The 27,718-nt window shown below is 53.6% G+C and overlaps 1 protein-coding gene across 1 annotated transcript in view; it reads right to left on the bottom strand.

The window, feature by feature from the left end:
* Positions 1 to 27,718, bottom strand: part of SNTG2 (syntrophin gamma 2) — a 158,739-nt gene that overhangs the window by 119,745 nt on the left and 11,276 nt on the right. Inside the window, exons 5-7 of the mRNA XM_044918857.1 lie at positions 17,729 to 17,772; positions 17,591 to 17,632; positions 3,151 to 3,238 (exon numbers count right to left, since the gene is read on the bottom strand). Coding sequence (XP_044774792.1) covers positions 3,151 to 3,238; positions 17,591 to 17,632; positions 17,729 to 17,772 — 174 coding nt within the window. The remainder of the gene's footprint in view (positions 1 to 3,150; positions 3,239 to 17,590; positions 17,633 to 17,728; positions 17,773 to 27,718) is intronic.

Genomic DNA, 27,718 nt, shown 5'->3' with positions numbered 1-27,718 from the left:
GACACGGAACTGATGGTTCCAGATACAGACATGGATGGGGCGTGAGGTCAGGGCTGCAGCTGCACAGGACACGGGACTGATGGTTCCAGATACAGACACGGACGGGGTGTGAGGACAGAGCTGCAGCTGCAGAGGACACAGGATGGACGGGTCCCAGGCTCGTTCCCTGCTCTAGTGTGTGGCTGGCTCCCACCAGCAATGACCTATCATAGGATCGAGGGTTGAGCAGGCAAGAGCGAGTTTGCCTTCGCTGTGGCTTCACCAGAGGAAACTGCTTGAATTTTGGGAGAGATTATGACCACTATAATTAAATTTTTTAGGATACTAAAGTTTGAACTCTTGTAGATTATAAAAAACCAAATAAAAGCAAAAGAGACATTTATACTGAATGGATAGAGAATTCAACGTCCCTGCCACGTGGGAAGTCTGGGAGGCAGAGCTCACATGGCTCAGATGGCAGGCCACGTCTGACTCCCCATGGGAACCGTGAGCACCTTTACAGGAATGCTGACCCGTGTGCCCAGCTGAGCTCACCATGCAGGTCCCGAGGACTCAGCCAGGTGGTGCCAGGACATCAGCAGCAACACGGGGGAAGGGACGAGGCTGCTGGCTATGCATCATTGTGATCGTCTCTCAACAGAACAGCCTCCAGGAGCTCCGGCTGAGTTCCACAACGATCCCGTGACCACGGGGGGCATGGCCACCTCAGGCCGGGGGTGGCTCCCTATTGACAGGCTTCAGTGCAGGGCATCCCTCTCCGGCCACAGCTTCAGGATGCTACTGTGGTTGTTTGAATTCTGCGCTGTCAGTCACGTTAGTGAAAGGTGGCCTGGAAACCCCACCCATCCCACTCTGCCACGGAAGTCACCTCCCCTAGAAGACACGGCAGATGAAGCCAGCACGTGACCATCTTCAGTGTCGATGCGCCAGCCCCTGCCCGTCCCCCCGTGCCTTCTGCTGCAACGTTACGTGATAAGCTTTCTAGCCACGCACGAGGACACCAAGCGGATAGACGCGCAGGTAGACAGACTGATAGAGAGGCGGACACAAAGACCACCTGGTGGCACCGCCCTCCGTGGACACGTTGCCACACGCGTGATATCCACATGCACGCCCAACACTCACCGGCCTTTACATTCTTCTGGAAAGAATCACTGTGAAGCCCTTGCTCACAGAGTCTGAACCCAGACCCAGAGGGTCAGGAGGCCACTAAGCCCTGTGTGCAATCAGCTTCTTCCAGCCATGTTTCTTTACAACACTCTGAGATTTAGAAGAAAGAGGACAGACAATTCTGCAGCCCTCTTGCTGTCAGGGAAGGAAGCTTCCGCTGCACTTTCCCCACCTACACTAACCCCCGTGTCTCACCCGAACCTCTCCTCTGTCGTGAACTGAACGTCCGTGTCCCCAGTCCCCCGACGTGAAGGTGCTGGGTGCCTGTGGGAGGTGACGAGGTCACCTTGTAAAAAGCCCCCGCAGCTCCCTTGCTCCTCCTCACAGGACACGGCCAGGAGAGGCATGTACGAACCAGGTCCTCACCCGACGTCCAGCCTCCAGAACCTGGAGCGAGAAGCCTCTGCTGTCCAAGCCGCCCAGCTGCGGTGCTTTATTACCGCAGCCAAGCAGACCGACCCACACCAGCCTGCCTCCTCACTCAAACTGCGGGACGTGCCCGCGGGCTCCAGTCCCTGCGCCCCAGGACCCGGTGCAGCTTGCCACGGGCAGGAGCTACTAGCGTCGCCTGCAGGCCTGAGGCTCCTCCTCTCCCGTGAGCCGGTGGGCAGGCCAGGGGCGACCCGGGTCGACAGTCCACTCAGGACTGGAGCCCCACCGGCTCCCAGGACCTGCACACAGCCTGCACCGCGGCCGCTCCCCTTGCAGCCCATATTCCCCCAAGCCCCACAGGACGTGACGCGGTGCTACGTATGGTCTTTGCTTGTCTTTGGATGGCTGGCCCGACGGCTAAAACTCCCACTTCCGCTACTCTGGGCACGCTGCCTTCCGCCTCTCCAGCCCCTCGGGCCGTTCTCCTGACCCCGGAACCCTCTGAGCACTTTCATCAAACACCCCAGTCGCAACGGGCAGGCTTGTAGGAAGGTAGGCCATGCGGTAAATCTTACTGATGTGTTTGTACAGCAACAAGAGGGATGGCCATTTTCCCACGATCAGTGAATACAGGTGAGGTTACCCCACTGGGCTCTGATGGGAAAACATGCAGTTCCTGAAACTGATCTGCTCAGGTTCTCCGGGAGGGAAGGCAGAAAGCTGAATGAGTTCAACGACCTGCTGTCAAACGAGGATCCTCCTGCCACCGATGTGCCCAGGGAGCCGCACCTGGGCCCACGGACGGCAGCAGATGGCGGACTCCACTGTAGGGGAGCAGAAGAAGAGGGACAGGAAACGAGGCAAACAGGGTGAGCCCAGGGTGAGGGCTGCTCTTCCACGTGAGGGAAAGGGGGGCAGGGCCCACGCCCGGTGAGCCAGAGACTTGACTGTGAGGGGCCCCCAGCAGAGCCACAGCCCCCGCGAGCATGAAGGTGCCTAACGCCCATTCTGGCTGCCGAGGACAGCACCCCGACCCCCTGTTCAACCCCTGGAAGGAAGATAAACTCACACATGTTGTAAAAACATGGCGGCCGCGTAGAGTCAGTAAAGGTCATGGTGACTACTTGGAGTAAAACATCCTCATGGATGTGTGATTCATCACTTACAACTGGATCACACCTTAGGCACGAGAGAGAATTAAATCCCGGCGTGAGCGCGGGGAAGGCACTTCACAGTATAGACTTACTATAATCCTTTCTCGGCATAAATTCCTCAAGTCAACGTTGATATTTTAAGAGCAAACTTAGTCTCTCTGTATGTATGTGTGTGTAGGTGACTATAACCAGCGAGCCGACCTAAGGAAGGAGGTTTACGGCTAATCAATCGACACAGCAGTCTGAGGGCGCCTTCTCTAGAAAGGCCTGGGGGTGTGTGAAAATGCAGGGTCTCAGGGACACGGACGGCTGAGGTGTCTATCCATGTCCTTCATCCCCCTGAGCACGAGCTCGGGCCCTGAGTCACACCCACCAGCCACTGCCGTCCGTGTGGATAAACAGTGTTGGGAGAAGGAAACGCCACTGGGCCCCTGAAGATCTCGCCACCCCTTACCTAACGGGAGCTTCAGAAATGATGGCGCGTCCCTGAGATACTCAACAGTGATGGTCACTTCGTCGCCAGCATTTCTCAAAAGATGCACCTGTCAATGTGACAAAAAACAGCTACTTTACCATCACAAAAGGACCAGACACAGAGTTAAAAAAAACCAAGATTCCTATGCACCTGGCCTATTTCTCAGCAACTCTAGGTTGGCGATTACCCGAGACACTGAGACCCCGCGGGCTCCAGAAGAAGCTGCACGTCCCACAGTCCACACCAGTGTGCCATCTACACGGACACTCACACGCACCAGTGGGGCGTGCCACCATTCAACCACGGACCAGGCTCACTGCAACCTCCAGGGTGATCTACCAGAAAATCATGTCAGGTGAGGAGTCGGTTTATTGGCACAAACAGCCAACTTTCAGACATTGGCAGAACCCAGGCGAGCTGGGTAATCACAAGCACGAGCTTCGGGGTTTCAATGACATTTGAATCCTGGAGACGTGAACGGGCGTCCCTTCAACGTGCCCACGCTTCTCTGCTGAGTGTCACATTATCTTCAGGGTTCGGTCACTTCATCCACCATCGCTGGGCTTCCATTTCTCATCACATCTCCGCACACTCACTGACATGGAAGCAAGCATGATGTCACCGCTCCAGAGCCCAGAGGGGACTGGAACTTGCCAGAGTGTGGCTGGTGTGCGGCCAGCCCGCCCTCAGCAGCGTGGCCCTCCCCCACTCCTCCCTCCCCTGGCTCCCGCTTCCTTATTTGTCCCGTCACCCTGGGGCCAGCGTCTTACATGGATACCACAGCTTTCTCAGAGACCTGCTATCATCCCCTCTGCGGCCCAGAGAGCCACACATGCTCTCCTCTATCATCACACACAACCTCATGGGCACCAGCATCTCCGCCCCGTGGACTGTGCCTGTCCATGGCCTGTGCCCCCTCGACCTTACCTCACACCTAGGGACCCAAGCCCTGAATTCCCCTCAGATACGCCAGGCTGGAGTCAGAGAAACTGCAGACGCACCTCCCTGGGGTCCTACTCCTTCTTCCCCCTGGCGGTGCATGGACAGCCTCCTGCCTCCCGCATGCCAGCCTGCGCTTCATAAGGATTAAACTGCACGATCCTGTGGCCTCACCTCCATCGCACACGTGGCCAAGGCAGCCAGGGCCATGCCTTCTGTGCAGCCACCTCATCCCCCCACTGTCTGGATGCAGGTGCACACAGGACACACAGGCCGTTGTCGGCCCACTGTCATGGACGAGGTGCAAACCTGCCTTCAAACACGCAAGAGACCAACTCACTCGGAAACGGACGCACTTCTCCAAGGAAGTCATGGGAGAGGTCACGGCCCCCAGACCAGGAGGCGCGTCGGGAGCATCCCAGGCCTGCAGCCACCTGTCCGCACCAGCCTCTCCTCGCTGACAGGACGCAGCAGGACCTGACCATCGCTGTGGTGCCAGGGATCCACCGTGCACGTGTGGGAAGCTCAGTGCAACTGGGTTCTCTCCATCTGACCCAAGAGACCCCAACCAGCCACACGGGCCGTGAGCAGCCCTCCTCTCTGGATGGGGGTGGGATCCTGCGACTCAGCGCTTCCGAGAAAGGGGACAGCACTGAAGCATCCGAAACATCCTGAGCTCACGTAGATTTAAACTTCGAAGAGCAAGCGCCCCCTGGACAGCAAGAGTCCCAGACCTTGACCCCGCCGCAGCAGGCAGATATGCTCCCAGCCAGCCCGCTCCAAATTCTTCTTGAAATGAGACATGCACACCCCACCTGCTAAAATATCCGAAGCAACCTTACGTTTAATAACTTTCACAAGCCTTTCTGAAGACGAAATTACTTTGAAGCATTAAAATCTCCTACCCATTTGGTAAAGGCTGACTGACCCCAAAAGGACCCGCTGCATCTTGCCACGACTCTGTCCTTGAGCTCGGTGTGCTGGGTCCTCACGGAGAGACCACTGTGGACACGCTGATTTTGTCTGAGTGACCCTGAAGTGTGCGGCGAGTGGCCTGGAGCATCAGGCATTTTTACCGGAGGACGGTCTCCCCTCCGCCCCTGTGCCCACCCTGATGCTCGGGGCTCCCACACGCGGGTCACGAGGGCTCTGCTTCACTGCGCACCTTCCCCAATTCAGTGCAGTGTGTATGCGCGTTCAAAAACATCTGTGAGCGCTGATCACTGATGCCTCCAAACTCACTGAATGAACGACTTCAAAGCGCTCTCTCCCCCCACGCCATCCCTGAAGAGTGACAGCTGCCGGGCGGAGACCCCCGACTCCAGCGTCCAGGCCAGGCGGCTCCTTTCCGCCCAGAGCGACACGGACCCGCCTTTTGCCTCTAATTAAAACCCGGCATCACGCCCGTCCGCCTGCATCGCTGACCCCGGGGCACAGCCGTTCCGTCCCCACCGGGAAAACGGAGCGGATTCCAGCCTCTGATCCGCAGCTGTGCCCTCAGAGCCCGCAGGGACGTCAACGACCGTCCCCCCCAAAGGATTCAGCTTCCACAGGAGCTCTCCCGAGCTCCCAGCAAAAGCCCCTCAAGGCTTCCAAGAGCCGGGCGTCTTAGCAGCTGGGCGGGCAGTTCGTCGGCCAGGGTTCCGAGATCGGGGCCGAAGGTCGGGGGCCGGTGGCTCGACGCCGGGGAGCCCTCCCCGGCCGCAGGCGTGCACGGGCCGCGCAAGCTGCGAGGCCCCTCCCTGCAGGGACACCGACCCCGCTCGGGGACCCCCGCCCTCACTGATCACCTCCCGACCCCACTCACGGGGGCACAAGCCCTGCGTCCGCGGGGGGGGCTGGACACGCGCAGGGCAAGTGCGCACGCCGTCGGCACAATTTTCCCACAACGCCTTACAAACTCACCTCAATCCACGAGGCCTCTGAGGCGAAGAAACCACTCGGTGCGGTCATGCACGCGGCTGAGGCGCACGCAGGCGCGCGCGCACGCTCGCACGCATGCGCAGGCTCCCACACAGGGGCACGCTCCGTCTCACACACGCATGCACGCACGCACGCACGCACGTGGGTGCACGCTCGCACGCATGCGCAGGCTCCCACACAGGCGCACGTGGGTCACTATTTACTAAAACCGGGTAAAGCTTGGCCGCCTCCCTACTTGGCCCCTTGTGACTCTTCGCTTGCTGATGTGTCATCACTTCATGCCCCAGCAAGGGGCCAGTGACTCGGACAGTGGGTTCCTGGCCCTAATGCCCTCGGCGGTCCCTCTGAAGCTTGCGTTTAAAGAGGCACTGGAGGTGTGGTTCACAACAAGGGAAATCCCCGGGAAACAGTGGCTTCGCTCTGAGCCTGGGCTCCCCGCACACCCAGTGGCCTCCACATCTGTCCTTCACCAAGTCTGTCCGCAGGGAACCTCACAGCAGACACTGCTGTGGATGTCCCCACACGACGTCCCAGCTTCCAGGCGTGCCCCTTCCCAAGCTCCCAGACACCTGCTGTCATGGGTAACACCTGCTGCATGCTCACATTCTCCTTGTGTCCCTCGAGCTCTTGCCCTGTGCAGCCGGGAGGTATCGTGAGAAGCCCATCCTCACAGCCTGCTCCAGCTGCCAGCCTGGCCCACGTGCCCGTGCCCCCCTCCTCCCACACTCCCGTGCTCCCTAATCACGACCGCTCCGAGAGAATGCTTCAGCCGCTGGGCTCCCCACTGACGTGACTTCACGTCCCCCTCCTGCCTTCTCCCCTGCAGGACCTCACGCTCCCCCATCACAGCCCCACACCCCGGAGACTGAGAACGCCTCTTCACCAGCGACGCCCGTCGGGGTCTCCAGTCCTGGCCGCGGCGCCGGGTGTCCCGCTAAGCAGCTGCCCACCGCCCACACACCAGGCAGGACAGTGGGGCTGGAGAAGAACAATGTCTGGCTGAGGAGTCTCACGCCACACTCATGGCCGCTATTCTCGGGGGCGTCAGGAGGTGTTCTTATCCACGCTCCTGCAGGGGACCTTCCTCCTGGTCTTCTCCCCTCAGCTGAAACCCCGGCGTCGCCTCCTCTTCCCACAGCTGGTCCTCGCGGGTCACGGGGCGTGACTCCCTAGAAATAAGACCACTGCACTGCCATCGTGACGGGTATCACAGCGCGCAGTGGCCCTGCCTCCCCTCTCCGCAGAGGGAGGCCCCTTGGACTGTGAGTCCACCTGCGCGCCTGCAGCCCCCGCCACCTGGCGACCTGCTCCCCTCGCAGCAGGAACAGACCACCTCCCACCCCAGACGTCCCTTCATGCACATCCGTGTGCGCAGCTGCGGCGGCAGAAAAACCCTGAAAGACGGTCTGTCCCTCCGCCAGCCCCACACTTCCCCAAGCCGGCCCCGACCATCAAACGGCAAGGCCGGTCCTCAGCCTGCGCCTCCGCCGGGCTCCCCACGCTCTGCCCTGTGTCCACTCCCCTTGGCCTCGGGATCGACGCCATCCTCACCTCCCTGCTCCCCCCTGGGTTTCTTTCCTGGTCTCCCAGAACTCGGAATGGCGGAGATCTAAGGGGCAGTCCCTGGGCCCTCCCCCCACACGTATAACTGCCATTCTTAGCTATGACATAACGATTTGTATTTATTCCATTATTTATATTCTTTTTTAAATTTTATTTTATTATGTTATGTTAGTCACCATACATCACATCATTAATTTTTGATGTAGTGTTCCACGATTCATTATTTTCGTGTAACACCCAGTGCTCCATGCAGAACATGCCCTCCCCAATACCCATCACCAGGCTAACCCATCCCCCCACCCACCTCCCCTTTAGATCCCTCAGTTTGTTTTTCAGAGTCCATCCTCTCTCATGGTTCATCTCTCCTTCCAATTCCCCCCGCCCATTTTTCCCTTCCTTCTCCTAATGTCCTCCATGCTATTCCTTATGTTCCACAAATAAGTGAAACCATATGATAATAGGCTTTCTCTGCTTGACTTATTTCATTTAGCATAATCTCCTCCAGTCCCATCCATGTTGATGTAGAAGTCGGGTATTCATCCTTTCTGATGGCTGAGTAATATTCCATTGTATATATGGACCACATCTTCTTTATCCATTCATCTGTTGAAGGGCACCTCGGCTCTTTCCACAGTTTGGCTATTGCAGACATTGCTGCTATGAACACTGGGGTACATGTGGCCCTTCTTTTCACTACATCTGTGTCTTTGGAGTAAATCCTCAGGAGTGCAATTGCTGGGTCATAGGGTAGCTCTATTTTTAATTTTTTGAGGCACCTCCACCCTGTTTTCCAAAGTGGCTGTACCAACTTGCATTCCCACCAACAGTGAAGAGGGTTCCCCTTTCTCCACAACCTCTCCAACATTTGTTGTTTCTTTCCCTGTCCATTTTGGCCATTCTAACTGGTGCAAGGTGGTATCTCAGTGTGGTTTTGATTTGGATTTCCCTGATGGCTAATGATGATGAACATTTTTTCATGTGTCTGTTAGCCATTTGTATGTCTTCTTTGGAGAAGTGTCTGTTCATATTTTCTGCCCATTCTTTGTCTTGATTATTTGTTTTTTGGGTGTTGAGTTTGAGAAGTTCTTTATAGATCTCGAATACCAGCCCTTTGTCTGTAATGTCATTTGCAAATATCTTCTCCCATTCTGTGGGTTGCCTCTTTGTTTTGTTGACTGCTTCCTTTGCTTGACGAAGTGCCAGAAGTTCATTTTTGCTTTTGTTTCACTAGTCTTTGGAGATGTATCTTGAAAGAAGTTGATGATGGGTGATGTATTAGGGTTCTACTAGAGAAACAGAGCCCTAGAGGGAGATACTGGATTTGTGTGCAAGACCGAGAGAGAGAGAGAGAAATATGTAGGTCAGAATTCAGACTGGAAACCTTCAGCAGAATTTGTGGCTTCAGCTGATAGTGAGAGTTTTTCTTCCTCAGAGAAATCTCAAATTTTTTTAATCTTAAGGCTTTCAACTGGTTAGATGAGGCCCACCCACATTATGGAGGGTGACCTGCTCGACTCTAAGTCACTGACTGTAGACATCAGCCACATCTACCGAATACCTTCACAGCAACACCTAGCTTAACGTTTGACTAGGGAGCTGGGTGCTGTAGCCTAGCCACATGGACAGATAAAACTGTTAATAAACTGACATATTGATATATGATGGTTATTTAAAAATATGTAAAGGAAAAGAGCCACATTTTAAAAATTGGATTATCTTGGGCACCTGGGTGGCTCAGTCGGTTAAGCGACTGCCTTGGGCTCAGGTCACGATCCCAGGGTCCTGGGATCGAGTCCCACATCAGGCTCCCTGCTCTGTGGGGAGCCTGCTTCTCCCTGTCCCACTCCCCCTGCTTGTGTTCCCTCTCTTGCTGTGTCTCTCTCTGTCAAATAAATAAATAAAATCTTAAAAAAAAAATTGGATTATCTTTGTTTGAATGACACATGGAAAGGATCTACTCCTTTGAGTTATAAAGACAATATGTTATTAGGAATATAAATATATGGAAGAATAAATTATCTAAGTATAAGCAGAAAGCACGTGACCGTCCCTCGGATGGACGTGGTGCACAGAGGCTACTGGCCAGGACGCAAACCTGACTGGTCTTCCCAGAGCCAAACATCTCAGCTCCACTCCAGTGAGCAGAGGCCGCTGAGGGTTCTGCCGAGGATGGGCTGGACTTGGAAACGGATCAAATGAGGAGCAATGATGAGTTGAAGGCCCCACACTGGCATCGCAGGCGGCACGGGGACAATGCAGGTTGGATGTAGCAGGCCTCCTGGAGGGATGGTACACACACAGCGGCGAGAGCAGAGGGCTGGTGCAGGTGGGATTCCAGGCCATTCTAGCTCAGTGCCATGCATTTGGACAGAACCTGGAACATTCTGGTTTTCTGGGACATGAAGATGGGGCAGGGAATCTCTAAGTGTCCCGTCAATGCCTGGCTTCCTTCAAAGGGATGCAGGATGGCAGATATTTTCCACATGATCACAGAACACGGTCAGTCATGTTCTACCTCAGAAGGAAGTAGAAGTGTTTGTCAAACACATGACAACCAATCAGGCCCCCAGTCCATGACCTCAAACCACGACCGATCAGTGAGCGCACTCTGTAACTCCACCCTGACACCCACTGGCCATGGGTCACGCTCTTCGAGTCCGTGGATGTTGGTAAGGAAGCCCTTAGGACACCCACCGACTTTCCCCAGCAAGGCAGGGTTCTCGCTCAGACAGCAGGAAAAGGGTTTGCTCCGATTCTCACCGTGATACTCCCAATTCCAGCTGGGCCTTCTCCTGGCCGATGCACCCTCACGTGGGAGTCTCATGACCAACATGGGAGTTTGATGAGCAACACATCCCACACCCAAGAAAGGGCATTACTGCAGAATGCTCTGCACGACGATGTGCACCCAAGGAAGCTGGGCAGGCAGGCCAGAGACTGTGTCACAAACTGCTCTGTCTTCCTTTCTGACATGCTAACCCCACAGGGACATGCACAGCCCGGGGCGGGGGGTGTCCCAGGAGAGGCATGAATGGGTCTCCGTGTTTTATGAAGCAAGATGCTCATTGGCATTCCCTGCAACCATCTGCCAGGCAAGCACTTGCTTGGTAAGCATCAGAAATATGAGCTCAGGTGTCCCACTGACCCCTTTCGACTGTTCCCTGAAAACCATCCACGTCAAAACAGCATCTGAAACTAGTTCTCCAAACCTTCAAGTACAGGCTGTTAAGTGTGATTCACTATTTATTACGGGACTTGTGATTATGCAGTCTTTCCCAAGGAAACATTATGACATCAGTGAGCAACATTTTAATAATGGAGAAATGTCAGATAAAAAGTCAAGATCAAACTTTACCCCTCAGTTCAGGATGGGCATAGATAATTTTGTCACCAGCACCTAAGTAGATAGATTCTTCCGGCCTGCTGGTTCCCCACATCTCAGAGCCGTAGACTTCTAAGGGCATGAGAGTGGCCACAATGTGCAGATCCGCGGATGGGGGTCTACCGATGGGAACAAGGCAGAGCTGTGATCCTCTTTACCACCTGGGTTTCCTTCCTGTTGGAGTTGACTGGTTTAGAGTGACCGTTTGCTTCCAATCCTATTAACATTGATACCTCTTACGTGATGTAATCAGAACTGGCTCAACAGTGAGGAAAATGCCAGAAACGTCCATGTGTCACATTGCCAAACCCTCACCTTGCCACCCCTAACCTCACTTCTCCCGAACCGGCGTGCAGACACGCGCCCACATGCACACTTGACAAGAACATCCGTGTTTTCACTTCAATTTAACCACTGACTGGTCCAGCGACCCCCACGGGATGAACCAGGGGATTGCTCATTTACTTTTCTTCCCAGGACATGTCTCTAATACTTTACTGACGTCCATGGAGAATAATTGGAATAAAGAGGTGCAGCATCACCACCTGGGCTTTGCAGGGAAGGTGGCGCCCAAAGCCGTGGTCAACCTGGGGGTGCAGGTGGGGGCGCAAGTGAGGCCGCAGTCGCGGGCTGGACAGGGACTTCCCACACGGCCCCCACCATCCTCCTCCTTCCTGGCTTCTGTGTCCTTCCTTCATCCCCAGAAGCCCACTCTGTGCAAGCTGGAGTGCAGCCCGCTGTAAGGAACATCCACACGGCCTCAAGGAGCCGCTGGCCCATCTTCCTCATCTTTGAGGAAGATTCTGCAGGCATCGGCGGCACGCTCTCCTGCTCTGTCCTGATCACACAGTCCTGAGGACCTCACAAGAGAGCAGCCTATAAACGTGTCCTTCACGTGACTCCTGCTTAGCACTGTGCTGGCCGGACACAGGAACGTGCCACGTGCAGCACAGTGTCCCCGCTCACCACCCATCCTGGGCTCTCAGCTGTGCACGGGAGTGGGACCTCCTGGGGCCCCAGCAAGCCTGCTCCTCCCCTGCTCCTCCTCCATGTTCGTCCACACAGACAGGAGCAGACCACCAGGTCCCTGGTCGCCTCAAAATCCTCCTGCGTGAAATGAGGGGCTGGACCAGGTATCCATGAGGTCTCTCCATATTTCATGTTTTTAAAACACCCCCAGGTCCACGTGACAGGACAGTTTGCTCTGCGATGACCATGGAGGTCACGCCTCAAGCTGTGCTTGCTCCTGAAATCTTAGCTGAGGAGCTGCTCTTACTCAATCCAATAACAGAGATGAAAGACCCAAACAGAATGCACGATGACTTTATTCATTTCAACCCCTCCCTTTAAAAAACACAGCTACTACTTTAGTTCCTTTAAATGTAAAATTAAAATATAAGACACTTCCAACTATTGATTCCCTTCCTTCAAGAAAGACCACAATCAGGCCTGTATCATCTTCCACTGCCTCGGCAAATTTCACATTCTTGACTCTCCCAGAATAATATTTGTGAAGGTAATGGGCACTTCCACGTGGTGTTACCATATCCGAGCCATTCAGGATCTCACGCCAGGCGGCTGCAACTCAGAGTTCCCTTCTGTGTTAACTTGCACTGTTTTGGGTAAATCATCTAAAATTTCCTTTGCTGTATGTGATCCTTGACATCGTCCCTGGATTACTGCTTGGTGGCTCTTATGCCTGAAGTCCCGACACAGCAGGAAAAACACCATGGGTTACCACGGACGAACCACGTCATCTTCTCTCTGTCGGGATGTTGGCCTTCCGCCAACAGAAGCCACCGTCAGAAAGAATTGAGAACTTACGGAATGAACTGAAATTTGAGAATAAATCAGTTTCAAAGAAGGAAAACACTTTCTTCAGCATGTCTGCTCTGGGGGCTGGGGCAGGACAGCTTAGGGGGACAGGGGAGGTGATCTGGGGTCACCACACCTGGTGAGCGCGGATTCCGTCCCACAGCAACTCACAGACGCGGCAGCCGCTCGCCTTCCCGAGACTCCCCTTCCTGAGCTCTCATGGGACAGACCTGACTTCTCACAGCAGAGCCACGGAGCCTCAATCAGCCTCCAGAACCGAGTCGACTCAAGGACCGCTGCCCTTGAATCCGGGACAGAGTCCTCAGGAGGAACGTTTGTACCGCCCGCCTCCCCACTGGCTCCCACAGAAGGACGTGCGGCATTGGTGCTGGATCCAAACTGAGGCCACCTCCCAGGGACCCAAGCCCACGATGGTGGGCCAGGCGACAGTCGCCTTTCCTTCCTCTTGAGCCTACCGCACACGCGTCCTGGGGCTGTAGACGCAGCCTGCGGTGATTCTTCCCTTTTCTGAATAGAGTTGAAGAGACGTATTCACTAACCGGCGGCATCTCCACGCTGGCTTCCTGACTCACGGTCAGAAGGGGCCTGTGGAAACCCTCAGAACCGCTTCTCCTGGCGCAACAGAAGCCCAGCCGCCGGGCCACAGGAAGGACGGGAAGAATGGTGGTTCGTCCTACGCTCCCAGTCCGCGTGCCTCTCCGGCCCAGGCGGAGCAGGTGAGTCAGCCGTGACGACGGCGCTCCACTGTAAACATGAACACACGGACCCCGACGACGACTACAGAGTTGCCCCCGACGTGCCCTGCTCCTGCTCCCTCGGGTGTGACCGCTCACGCGGCCGTCTCGCCTTCTCCATCCTTGCCGGCTGGAAGCACTGTGTCCTTCCTCTCCTGCCTCAGGGCTACGCCGGCCATCTGTCCGCCTGTCCTTCTGTCGTCTACAGGAAATGGGGCCTCTGCCAGGGCCGTCTGCTGGTTTGCTACCTCGGTGGCATCACGCTTATCCCACTTGGGGAAAATGAGGTAACACCTCGGAGAATTTGGTAACGTGCCAGGGGGAGCGAGACACGGCCCCACGGCAGACACGAGCCCGCAACCTCCGTGCGTTTGCTGTTTGCTGGTGGCCTGGGGCACGTCAGGCATTCCAGGCTGAAGGACGAGTCGCTGCAGGTCGGACCTCTGGCTAGGAAGACAACAATTAACTCTCAGCGGTCTCCGTGGGTTCTGACGGGAACAGAAACCACATCTGGCCATGCTGCTCTGCCCACTTACCCGACAGCCCATCAGGCAGCCAGTTTTGAGAAGCAGCATATCCACGCTACCGTCATGCAAGGGTTCCACCACCCAAGGTGCTGGAGTGTCCACGTAGACGGGACTGCTAGGCGGCGTCTGGGGGAGGCTAACAGGACAGCCACATGCATACCCTTGGGTCTGGGGATAAAGCCATGTCAATAAAACCACATCTGCTAGTAAATGCTGTCCTCTTGGAGGAGCTCGTTGGGATAGTGAGCTGCTGCCGGGCTCTCGCAGGGTCTGAATGCCTGACCACAGGCCCACGAGCCACAACACAAAGCAACTGTCCACCGAGGCTCGAACGTCACCTGCCCTGCAAGGCCACACAAGCTGGACGTGGGCAGCGACCTTTCCAAGGGGGACTGGTCTATACAGGACTGGGCTGGACCAGGTCTCGGTGGAAGAGGTGAGCACATGAGCAGGAGTCTCGACCCCCTTCCGCCGCCACATGACACTTGTGTCCCATGAACCACACCCACGACCTTACAACATGTTGTGTTCCCCACTCCTGTGATTTTGAACACTACTAATTAAGAGGTCTGGAAATTATGGAGACATCGTGCTGAAACTAAGGTATCTCCTGAAACCTCTGTGTGGTGCTGATTCTAATGTGCCCCGGGGTGAGAACCACCTCCTCCAGCGACTTCCCAGCTCATGAGTAAGAAAATATTGTCAGTTAGTTATCTTTACATGTCTCTGTACCCATCGGTCATCTAATCTTCTATCTATAATCCACCTGCCCACCCATCAGTCTAATCCATGCTTTTTGGCTCGTGTCTGATCCAGCTCCAAGGCTCCTTTTCACGAGATGGAAAGGCTTCTGGAGCCACCTGTCTGTTCATAGTGATGGAGCTTCTGGGCACATTCTCACCTGAGCAGAGACGCAGGGGATGATAACACCTGATCCCAAAAGACAGGATGCAGGGAGGCAGTGGGAGGAGACAGAGGGCGACTCCACCGGGACAGGGTGAGGGGCGTCTCTGCCAGGAGCTGAGCTGAGAGCAGAGGGTGGCTCTCCTCCAATGTGAATGCAGTGCGTTTCTCCGCATCAGACCACACTCACCCTTGAGGGCAAGGCCTGGCGTATGCACGATTCGATGCCCTTAGTTCCAGCATAAGACACGTTCCATAAATATCTGCCAAGTGAGAATGGCCTAGGGAAAGCGAGCCCCCCTTCTAACAGACAGAGCGAACCTCGGTGAGGGGCTCCGGGTGAGTGGTGGTGCTCCTGTGGGTGGGCACAGCCTGGGACACGCAGCTGCTCTGAGCTCCACACCATCTTCTGTTCTGTGTTTAACACGCGTGACTGACTTTGTTTCTGCCCTGAGGCCTTACTGAGGCTGGATGGGTATGGAAACATGTGAAAAAGGACTGATTCCGACTCAACTAGGAGACTCATGAATTTTTACTGATCGGGGCAGTTCTCACCAACGTGTTCATAGTACCCAAGAACTCAGTCTGCTACATCAGACTAGAAGTAACTTTCTACCACGATGCTCTCATATCTGAAAGGTCTTTTTAAAAGTTCTGACCATATTGCAGGGAAAATGAAATCTGTCAGGTGGGCCATTCTGAGGTCCTGTCAGCCCAGCCCACTCAGCCTAGCCTGCCCATGAGCCCCACCTGCAGACCCACCCCGGTCCCTGCTCCTCCCCGCACACGTCAGACTCAGTGACTTTCCTTTGTCTCGGATGACGTGTCTCAGAATTTGCCCAAGACACAAACTTGCCCATGGACGGTCTGACCCTGCCGCGGCTGCTGTAACAGCAGATACCGATGTGGAGAAAAACCCGAGTGTATTAAACAGAGGGAAGCTGTAGGCTTATCCCCACATATGTATTACATGCAAATAAGCAGATTTCTGCCCCTGTCATATAGCAAAACTATTCCGAAGCTTGGGACGGTATGTACATGAGGAAGATTCACTTTGTGGATCCTTTGTGTTCAAGCAGAGCTGACATTCTTCCTTTTAGAATTAACTGAAACTAGGATTTACTCTGAAAAATGAGGGTGTGAGGCTATGTGATTTATGAGGCCTTCACAAACTTAATATTTTTATGAACTTTATGAATCTGAAAAACGGAATCTGTCTCATTAGTAGTGCTAAAACCACATCTTTTCTGTCACGTAAGAATCTAGACATATCATTTGATAATGTGATTTAAAGGTATATTTGTACCCAATATTGGAATAGCTCTGTTTACAAGGTTTGCCCATCATTCACTCAAGGATGAGCATTTGGGTGAACACTGCCTGCTTTCTCTGGGCTGGGGCGGGGTGCACGGGGCCCTCTGAGTCATGTCTTTCTTCACCCTAAGAAAGCAAACCTGCAGAGAAAACACAGACGTGCAGCTTAGAACGTGGACAGTTGGAAACACTCCATGCACATACACCCCAAACTGTGTGTCCCTCAAGAGCCAGTACGTGTTTATGCTGACTACGAGCGCCTTCTCCAGGCCCAGCGCAGATCAGGAGCCATGCGTGGGCCCCACAGGAAGAGGTGGGGGTGCATACGGATTCTTCGCAGGTGAGCAAACAAGACGGGCTGTGAGCAGGTGTCCTGGAAGCTCAGTGTGCTTCATCTCGGGGGACCTTCCGGCACAGCGGCTGTCTGCCCTCACCTGGAGCTAATGGTTGGTTTCCTGGGAAAACAAACCCTGAGGCAGGGGTGTCCACACGCCAACCCTTCAGGGGATGTTCACAGACTGAAAGTGTGCTGGGAACCCTGTAACCCTCAGAATAAACTCCCTGTGAGAGGCGTCTGCACCAGTGCCTCCGGGACCAGGCGTTCCTCCTGGTCTCGCCCCCTCTCCCCCAGGTGCCACCCCTGCACTGAGCTGCACCTGTGGCTGTCCCCATCGCCCTCCCTCATCGACGTCACCCTCCTTCATCGACGGCACCTGCGACCTTGACCCCACCGCTCCGTGGTGCCGTCCTGGCATCAGCCATGCCCTGTGCACGGACGTCAGAGCTTCTCTGTGCCCAGCATCCCGCGGGGTGTTTATTCCATCCTTCCTTGCATCCTGCGGTCTGACCTGACCACAGAAGGAAGTCCGGGGCAAATGCATGTTGATGAGCCCTCATCCCAGGTATCACCAGGTGTGTGCGTCACGAGATGTCCTGCAAGGTGTCTGCCCACATTACACACAAGCGTGTGAGAGCAAGCCAACAAGGGGACACCTGACAGACACGTCTCACCACCGGCCGGGCAGCATCCACACTCCCCAACGCTCAGTCTTCCCAGTTAGAATGGGAGCGGCACCGTTCACCCTGCACAGCTTGTGAAGGCCCATCGCGATGTCCATGATGCACCTCCCCGCACACGGGCATCTCACAGGGCCTCCGGCAAGGCACCTGCTGAGTCTTTCTAGCGTTCTTTCCAGTTCACAAATATACTCAGTGAAATATGATTTACAGAGAAAAGTAATCACAACAAAAGAATATACAACAAGCAGAACAAAAGTTACAAAAGGAGGCACACTCACCACTTCTTCATGGGTTGCATCTTCTACGTTAATGCCGTTAACCTGAAAAGACGACAAATTGAAAAGTTTGAGGATGATATTGGTCACTAGAAGTTTAAAGTAACAACAGAGCCAAGGGCTAACATTTGCAATACTGACCTGCAGCATGGCATCTCCTACGAACAACATCCCTGTCTGGTCAGCTGCAGGGTTGCAAAAGGGGCACAAGTGTTAAGAAACATTCAGGGACGTCATGCTTTGTTAGGGCACTTGTCCAAGCTTAGTGTCAGCAGCAACTGGAATGGCTTGTGTGTGGGCACATGTGCGTGCATGAGTGGGAACGTGCGTGTGTGCACGTCTGTGGGTGAATGGGTGCATGGGAACACGCATGCATGAGTGTGCACGTGTGGGGAATGTGTGTGCCCATGAGTGTATGCACACGTGCATGTATTGGGAATGTGTCGTGCATGTGTGTGGGTGAGCGTGTGTGAGCACGTGCACACTTGTGTGTGTGAACATGTGTGTGCACGAGTGCGCACATGCATGGGGAATGTGCATGCTTGTGAGTGTGCACACATGCATGTGTGGGTGTGATTGTGTTGCACATGTGTGTGGGTGACTGTGTGCACTCATGTTGGTGAATGTGTGTGAACATGTGCATGTGAGCATGTGTGTCAGTGTGCATGGGGCGTGCAAATGTGAGTGCACTTGGGCATGCATGGATGTGTGTGGACTGCATGGGTGCACACACATGTGCATGGGCCCGTGTAGGTGTGGGAAAACGTCAGCAGCCAAGCAGCAGGCACCCCACCCATCAGGCTGAACAGCCAATTTGAAGCACATTAAGAGAGTTACTTCGCAGACATGTAAGTGTTGTTTAATATGGAACACGAATGTCACCTCCTCCTAATGAAGAATTTCACCACCTTATGTGTAGTCTGATTCCCGGTTTTCATTAAGTGGGCACAGACAATGGAACAGGAATCCCAAAAGCTGTTCAGCATTTCCGCACTTTCTCGGGAACAAATTTACACAGACAGTTGTAATTAAGGAGACGGTGCGGAGAACACAGATGGGAACATGCCCTGGGGAGCCCCACAGAGGCTCACGGCACCGTCCCCACCGCCCCTCCAGTCCTCAGGGGCGGGGACAGCTGCTTCCAGTAGATGAGCACATCTGCCCAAAATGTAAAGCATCTCGAATTCCCACCCTCCTATGAATTTGTTTCAATTTTTTAGTCTTTGGTTAAATATTGGAGACCAAATAATAAGCTATTCTTTTAACACTGCAATTCTCTATGTTCCCCGAATGCATTTAATGCTAATTGTTAATATTATATCTGGTCATTGACAAATATTAAACTTTTTTGAAAATACAGTACAGCCTTTATTTGACTAAATGTAATGGTACTGAATTTAGGTAATTAGCAATGTTCTCATTTACACAGCAACCTTGCCCAGAAAGCCTGCATGGCCTGGCGGTGTGACCTGTCTCTCTCCGTGTCTATCTCTGGGTCTCTCTCCGCTCTCCCCACCCTTCTGTTTTTCCAAACCCTGTCCAGCTCTGAGCTGGGGGCAGGGAACAGGACAATGCTGATTTCAGGGGCTCCAAGTCTATCAGGTGACAATCCACACAAGGCAACAGAAGGATTATTGACTACTGACTATACAAATATTTTGTAAAATTATGCATGGTAGCATCCACATCCACATATAGCTCTGACAAGCACGAGAGGTGCAGACGGTCTGGTGAACCCCAGGTGCAGGACTTAATTGTGCAGGACCTCGGAAAAACCTAGAACACACACACAGTTCTGCCCTGAAACTGAACAGAAACAAGGGGGTTCCACACCAGGCTTGGTCAGGTGGAACGGGGTGAGGCAGGATGGGCAAGGGATGGAGCACTAAGGACAGGTAGTCATGGGTCACGGTGTGAGGCCCTAGACACCATGTCACAGGAAGGGACTTAATTTCACTGCTATCATGCATCCTTCAGGGCCGGGCTACCCCTCTCAAACCCTCCCTTAGTGACCTGCACATACTTGCCATGCAGTGAACATCAGTGAAGGACACTTTTATCCCCCGAGTCTTTCTGGGAAAATGTCATCTATATGAACAGTGAACTCAGGCAGTGAGAAGTTCAACATTATCTGAAAAAATATATTTTTTTTGTTTCCAGACATTCAGATATGAAGTCTTAAGAGTTTGAATAGTGAGGTTCTTATCTGCAAAATTACACAAATCTACTCAATAAATATTAACATATTTGTATATGGACATGTAATTGTTTCAAGTTTGTATGTGATCTATCCTTTTGACGTGTCTGTGCCTAGAACCCACTGACTCCCAGTCCTACCTGACCTGTCCGAACCCCAAGTTCTCAGCTCTCTGGCCTTGGGACCAGCCCCTCTGTGGCCGTGGGACCACCCACTCTCCAGCCATGGGACCAGCCCCACTCCAGCCGTAGAACCAGCCCCTCTCTGGCCGTGGGGATCAGCCTTATAACTGAGGCAACCCCTTGACTCTTCCTGGGGCCGTGTTCTCACGGTGTGATCGAACTGACTTCCTCCCTGTGCACCACATGGCAGCGCTCCCACAGGAAGCCTCTGCCAGCTCTCAGGGGTCTCTGTCCTGCTCCTTTCCGCAGAACGCTGACCAAGGAAAAGCCTCAGGCGGTGGCCAGTTTGTGGTCAGGCCTCCCCGAAGACGCTGCACAGCCCCTGCCCTTCCCCACGGTCTGTGTCCCCGTCCCTGCCATGCACCGACCACCTCAAGTCACTGCTCCTTCGCAGAGCGAATCTATGGCCTTTGAGACTGACCTCTGCTCAGGTATTTAAAACAAATATTCTTGTCTTCACTTTTGTGAGAAAGAAAAGGACAAAAGTAAGTTTTTTTCTATTAAAATTAAATAATAACAAAAATGTGATGGTGTTAGGGATCTGTTAAAAATAATCATTTGATATCTTTTTGAGACCGATGTCTCAAGAAGAACCCACCCAAGGCTCTGCAAAACCAGAATTATCAGAGAGAGACTCATCATCTTCCGTGGTCTTGGTCTAACTTTCTGAAAACAAGCCCACGTCCAGGACATCCCCCGCTCTTGGCAATTCTGCCCAAAGCACAGACTCACATCAGCAGTGGGGCTCCACGTGATTCTTGGCGCCGTGTTCAGCCCGACTTCAAGGGCAGCCTTGCTTACGGATCCTCCCAACGTTGAGGCAGGTGAGATGTAGAGGGAGAGGCCACCACCCACACGGTCTCCACCATCTCCGCAGGTACGGGACACGCACCAGCTCTGGTGCTCACCAAGGAAGCCCTAAAAGCTCATGACCACCAACCTCAGCTCCACACCCTGAGCCCCACAAGATACCCGGTCCAAGCACATGCCAGTCCGTTAGCCATGTGCGCGGCGACCTCATGTCGTGGTCATACGTGTTTCACCTGATACTTCACGTCAGGTGAAGCAAACCAGTGGCGTCTGCAGTAGCCAGTCAGAAGACGGGCCCCACAGAGCGACAGTCCTCGGGTGTGAGTGCGGTCCCAGCGGCGCTTGGCAGTGTCTGCACACCACACTGAGCTCATTTCCAAAACAGCACCCTTGTTCACCGTCTAGACTCTCCCAGACGCCATTATTCCATGTGCACAAGGGAGACTGAGTGCACCTGCCTCGAAGGCCTGCAAGGGCTGCAAGGGCTGAACGTCAGTCCTTGGAAGTGTTCACAGAGGACCTCTCCCCTCCTTCCTAGGAGCCCCGGGGAGATGTGCTTTTGACAATGGGAACACCTAAATTTTTGAAGTAATTTAAGGGATTTCAGACCTTTTGAAGTAAATAAAAAGGTATTTCCATCTTCCAGGACGGCCCTCAGCAGCGGAAGCTGACGCAGTCAATGGAATTGGCAGAATGTAAGGAGTGACGGCCAAGCAGGTCCCAGGCCGGTGCCTCTGGGGCAGACGGCACCATGGGGGACGCGCTGGGGGACGGCCGCAGCCCAGCCTACTGGGTCCTTGGTGCAAACCTGTTTCCCTTGATCTTCACACGCAGCGACCTTCAGAAGCAGGAATGCCGGCAGCCTCCAGTCCCCTGCTCTGCTTCGGTCGAGCTCTCTGCCGTGGGCTACTGAAGATGAAGACTCTCCCCACACAGGAGTCACGTCCCACCCATCCTTCAGAGCCTGGGATCCACCAGAACATCGAGGTTTCAGCATTTCTCTTCAGCGCTGAAGTTCTCTTTTATTGTCTGTTTAAGTTGTTTATTTTGATGGCTGTGAAAACATACCTTTCATTGATTCGTCTACAATAAAGAAGAAGGAACGTTGAAATACTCCTCGTTCAATTTTCTCCAGCTCTAACCAGGCCCAGGGCTGGACACTGGGACCCTCTCCCTCATACAGCCTGCGCACTGGAGATGAAGAGTAGAACGTGGTTGGTTACAGAAGCAGGGGGAGGTAGTTTGGCCTCAAAATTCCAAATCCAGCTCCACACTCACCCACCCCAAGGTGAAAGGACTTTCTCAGGCTACATCTACACAAATCCGGTCAGGTCCAGGTTAACCCATCTCAAAGAGAAGGAGTCTACCAAGATTCACAGACCCCCAGGAAGAGTTAGGGGAAGGGACTCCTCTACCCGTGTGGGCACACGGGCCTGCATGTCTAGCCTACATTCTACACTCCTCTACTGAACGGACGGGAAGGTGAGGCGCTCTGCGGGCAGCAAGACCAGAAGCCGGGACACAGGCCCCCAGGTCTGAGCAGTGACACCCCAAGGATGCGGTGCTGTGAAATGTTCAAGTCTACAAAAAGGCAGCTCAGGCTCTTCCATCTGCTCCCTGAGGCTGGCCCTCTGCTCTCCTGGTACCTGTCGTACACTTACCAGGGTGTGCAAGATGGCAGGGGTCGCAAAGACCTCAACATGGGCTACACATACAGGAGTTCTGTCAAATGGAACAGGAGTCAGACGGGAAAAGCTGTAACATGCATTTGTTAAACTGATGAAATATCATGGACATGAAAATAAATCAATCACCAATCCTATATTGTGACGACATGTTCATGGCAGCAAGATGCTAAATACAAGTGAGAATACCAAAGCAAAACAGAGGGGCGCCTCGGTGGCTCAGTCGGTTAAGCATCTCACTCGATTTCAGCTCAAGACATGATCTCAGGGTCATGAGGTGGAGCCCATGTCGGGCTCCTCTCTCAGCGGGGAGTCTGCTTGAGATTCTCTCTCTTTCTCCCTCTGCCCCTCCCCCTGCTCATGCTCACTCTCTCTCTAATATATAATTTAAAAAAAAAAGTAAAATAGAAATCAGGGGTCCAGGAGACCCACAGCTGCACCCCACACAGCTCAGACACTGGAGGAGGTCTGATAAGCACAAGACTGCAACTGTGGGAGCTCGGCCCCTTGCAGTCCGGAGAGCAGGGCACACCCAGAAGTTTCTGCGATCAACAACTGAATCAGAGAAGCTTATGATGTTCCTTTTGCTTTTTAAAAACATAAATATCATTAAGAAGGTACGTGTGTGACTCAAGACACTCCCTTCATGGGGACCCTGTTTGTGACCGAGCACTGGGGGCGAGTGGGGGAGTCCGCATCCCGAGAGGGTGCAGGGAAGCCAGGCAAGGTGGAGCTTCTGCAGGTGGGCACGCGCCTCAGGAGACCTGCGGGTCAGCGGGTGACCATGGCCAGCAACACTCGAAGGGCTGGATGTCCACCTGAGCATTTACGGTTTTCTGAGTGGAGAGGGTCATGGGAGATTTCTAGAGCTGCCACACAGAGTGTTAAGTATTAAGTTCAAAGGATGTGGACACACACAACACACGTGTGTTCTCAGTGTGAGTGCCACACTCACACAAAACTCCTCTCGGGCTCTGATGAAATCTTCATAGTAACCTTTACGGAAGGGGCCAAATCCTACTGCCTATGGCCATTTCAGGGCTTTAAGTGAGATTTGGGGTGATCACATCGCCAGCACCCCACGAGCCACCCCGATGAGCCTGCACTTGCAAATCCTGAGCAGGTGGGCCTGGGCAGGTACACTCAACACCTGGTGGAAGCAGGGAGCGCACGTCTGAGACCGATCTCATCCCACACAGCAGGCTGGCTGGGCTCAAGGCACACAACACAGCATGGCACACCTCTCCACTAGTCTGTGAGGGGAATGCCACACGCACTGAGCAAGTTCTGTGGGGCCCCTCTCTCCTCCCAGGTGTTGCCAAGACCAGAAGGACTTCCCCACCCACTAAATACCACTCTCCTCACTGGCAGAATCAACAGGATCCGCTTGAGCTGCACGAGGTGGGGATGCCAGGAACAAGCTCTGTGCACCCCTGGATTCTGAGAAACCAGTGAGGGGCCCTGACCGTCAGCATTGTGGGGGCAGAGGCCGCCGGGCAGAGTGCAGCTCCTCAGAGCTGTGGCACCCTCCTGAAGAGAAGAGGGAGTGAAGGCCCAGTCACAGCACCCGCCCAGGGGGGCTGTGATGCCCCCCACGGCCTCGGTGGTCACCCAAGGACCCAGCTGGTCCAGCTTCCCGCTGTCGTGTGGAATCTCAGCATGCCCGCTGAGAGAAGCTTGACTTCCAGAGCCAGGCAAGATCTCCACACTGATGACTTCACAGCAAGGACAGTGAAGCCCAACCAGGACAAGTGAGCTCCTCAGGAACATGCTTCAAGGCTCCAGGGCTGGCTCTTCTGAAAGGCCATCCAAAGTCCACCACCCACAAAGCCCCAGGATCGTGAAATTTAATTACATCCTCAGACAGACCTGAGCGCAGCTTATCCTGCTTACTGGCAACAGCACATCTGCTCTACACACCTTAAGAGGTAATTAACCTTCAACTATGAAGCTTAATCTCTTGTTGGTTATGTACATGTTCTGTCCATGCTCACACATACAGTGTACACATGATACATAGAACAGGCTCCGATGTAGGCATCCACATGTGCACATGCACATACACTCACACAAACACGGCAACTTGCATGCATGCATTCAGGGAGGCATGCAAAGGTCCTGTGCATCCCGTCTCCATGTCCCTGGGGACTGGAAAGGAAACAGGCATCCAGGATGTATTTAGGAGACAGAGAAAGTTGTAAGAGAAGGGTGGAGGTACCAGACAGAGGGGAACCATACGCAGATTGGCAGGAAGGTGGCACTGGACCCTAGGTGTCCTGGGTCTAAGTTCTTCACTATTTCATTTGACCCCTATATTCCTTCGTATTCTCATTAAAAAAAAAAAAAAGCCCACAAGTATATAGGCATTTCCTGTATACATTTTAGACATTTCTTCACAAGGTAAATGCAGCATCATCTCAGATGCATATTTGGGAGACACTGAAATAAACAAGAGACTTGAGGAATAAGTGCTCAACGACTAGTCCCCACTACCCAGAGGGTGGACTGGTATGAAATGCTGGAGTTTTCTAATTTTAGTAAAGATAATTTTACTACATTATTTCTAAGATTTTTTTTCTAGTTGGTAACCATTTATGGCTCATTAATTATTAACAAATGGAGTAAAAAGTCATAAAGTTAAAACCACATATTTTAGGAAATTTATGCATAAAATACAGTAAATTAGGAAAAATTTCAGTGTGAACTTGGAGTCTGTAAAAGGAAGTGTTTTCTAGCTCACTATATTAAATGTTCTGACAGCTGCCATACCTGCTTCTCTACTTGTCACCACGTCCTCGTGTCCCTGGCTCCCAGACCTCGTGCACCAGCAAGAAAGGGCTCCCCAGCAGGTGCCGATTACACACTTGGCACAGAAGCAAGCACACAGGTTGGGAAGCCAGTCATGAGCTTAATTTTAACAGAAGAACGAAAGAGAAGCAGCACGAGAAAGTGGGATACAGCTAGAAAGGTAAGGACCAAGTAGAGACTTTGTCATCACAATGTGAAGAACTGGTCATAAGTATTAAGAAAAAGCATCCAATGGTGTGCCCCAAAATAAGGATTAGTCGAGGTTTTGAAAAGCAGGGCTAATGGACACACGAGATCCTTTGTCTCCAAGGAAATGAAGCTGCTGAAGGCACAGTTGCTGACAAAATGCAAGTGAGGGCCCCCCATGCTTGCCCAGGCCCCCCCCCAAGCCACCGCTCCCATGACAGGTGCATCTCCTTGTACTGTTTCAGCAGAGGGTGGGTCTCCTCCTAGTGAAAGGAGGTCCTGCCCTGCCCTAAACCCAAGCTGGAAAGAGCTGTCCCAACAACACGGGGCATGCTCATTCCCTCGGCCTTTCTGGGGGTGGATTTGGGGTCCAGTTCCAGTTACTGAGGTGGAAAAGATGCTTGAAGGCCTTCTTGAATAAAAAGATGGCCCTTCCTAGGGGTGGCCTCCCCCAATTCTCTTCTGCCCTGCATCTTAAACCGCAAGTGCTATTTTGCAAACGTGAAACAGGTAACTCGAGGAGAAGCCCTAGTTGCTAAGGATGGCTCCGCGGAAGGACGGGAAGAAGCTGGGGCCTGGACAGCTGACTTCTTGTTGAGTGAGAACAAGAGACCCGCATTCCTTTAGGCTGCTGTACATTTAGGTTACTTCACAGCCAAACACATCCCTACCTGGACCTGAATCCGGATTTTCATGATGCTAATTTATCAGGGCAATACCTACTGAGGACCTCAGAGACGGGCCAGTTTGGCTGTTTGCCGGCCGTGTGTCTGAGGACCATCTCTGCTGTGTATCTGTGCCTCAGTGTTCTCATTGTACAGTAAGGGTGGCCACAAGAGTCCCTATCCAATAGGGTCCTGAAAGGTCCTAGGATTCATGGCTGGGCACAGAAAGCATTAGCTTAAGTTTATATTACATTAGGTATGGGTACCTAACTGAAGGCGTGTGCCTCAGCCTGGCTCGGGCCACAGTGCATGGGGGTCGGCCAGCGGGCTCCCCACGGAGCTGGCGAGGGACAGTGCCTGAGGTGTGCTGGCAGAACCTCTGGCTGTGTCCTGCGTGCAGGCCCCAGAGGGACTTCAGATGCTCGCTGGAGGTGGAAAAACTGTTGCGGAAGAATCAGAGGTGCCAGAGGCCAGCCCAGCCCAGGGCCTCTCTCTGTGCCTCTGCACCCCGCTCAGGCCCCCACTCCTTTCACAGCCCAGGTGGTCAGCTGCTCCTGTTCTCCGTGGACATTGCGTCCTTAGGACATCACCCATTAATTCAGGTGCTTCTCCTGTTTATTCCCCTGAGCCTCACACAGGTAGCTGGGCCCAGTATGCCTGCACCTGCCACCGCACGGATCCCCACCCCCGCCCTCATTTCCAGCATTCACCTGACCCCCAATATCCACTGTGTCATTTTACCAAATGCCACTGGATGCAGCTGAAGCTAAAGATACAGGGACTCTAGCAGGAGTCCTGTGGAGTCTCAGTAAAACCGCGCCCGGGGCCCCCCTTCAAAGTGCAGGAGAGTCTGGTGGCCGGTGTCCACATCCCCGAGCCGCTAGCATGACCACTTCCTACAGCAGCCAAGTGATTGCTCGTTAATGGAAAACAGATCTTATCACCCCGCGTTTGGGAAGTCCTCAAACCATGCTCTCACTCACAGATACAACCCAGGCTCCTTGCAGGGGCTTCAGAGCCTTGAAACCCTGGCCACTGGCTTCTCCCTGCCCTGAGCTGCTGTGCGTCCTCTTGTCCATGTGCAGAATGCTCCCGCCGAGGGCCGACTTCCCCTGACCACGTCACACGATCCCCCTCACGTCCACCCCCACACGGTTCAGTCTCATAAACAGTGGTGGTCACCACCTTCTCCAATTCCCTGTAACGGCAGGCTCACCACTGAATGCCCAGAACAGAACCTCTTCTAAAGAGGTTATCTGTTGAATGTGGTTGCACAAATTCGCAGATGAATGAGTGGACAACCCAATTTCCCCTTTGACCTTCCAGTTTATAGCCCCCCGGTTCCTGAAAGCAAAGCCAGGTAGACGTCAGGTTCCCACGGTAAGAGACTGAAGCTGCGGAGAATCCCTCAACATCTAGGTCTTTCTTCTGGGGACAGTGACCCCTGCCCCCAACAGGAAGGGTATCCAAGCTACGGAGGGTGCTGGCCATCTCCCTGGGGACAGTCAGTATCCCCACTTCCCACTGCTCACCCGGAGTCTCCGGTCTCCACAAGCAAATCCTGACTCGTCAAGTTGCTGGACTGGGTGCCAGTCTTC

The sequence above is a fragment of the Neomonachus schauinslandi genome, chromosome 10 (assembly GCF_002201575.2).
Source record: "Neomonachus schauinslandi chromosome 10, ASM220157v2, whole genome shotgun sequence".
Classification (NCBI taxonomy): Eukaryota; Metazoa; Chordata; class Mammalia; order Carnivora; family Phocidae; genus Neomonachus; species Neomonachus schauinslandi.
Note: the sequence above shows the minus strand (reverse complement) of the source record. Positions and strands in the feature narration are given on the sequence as shown.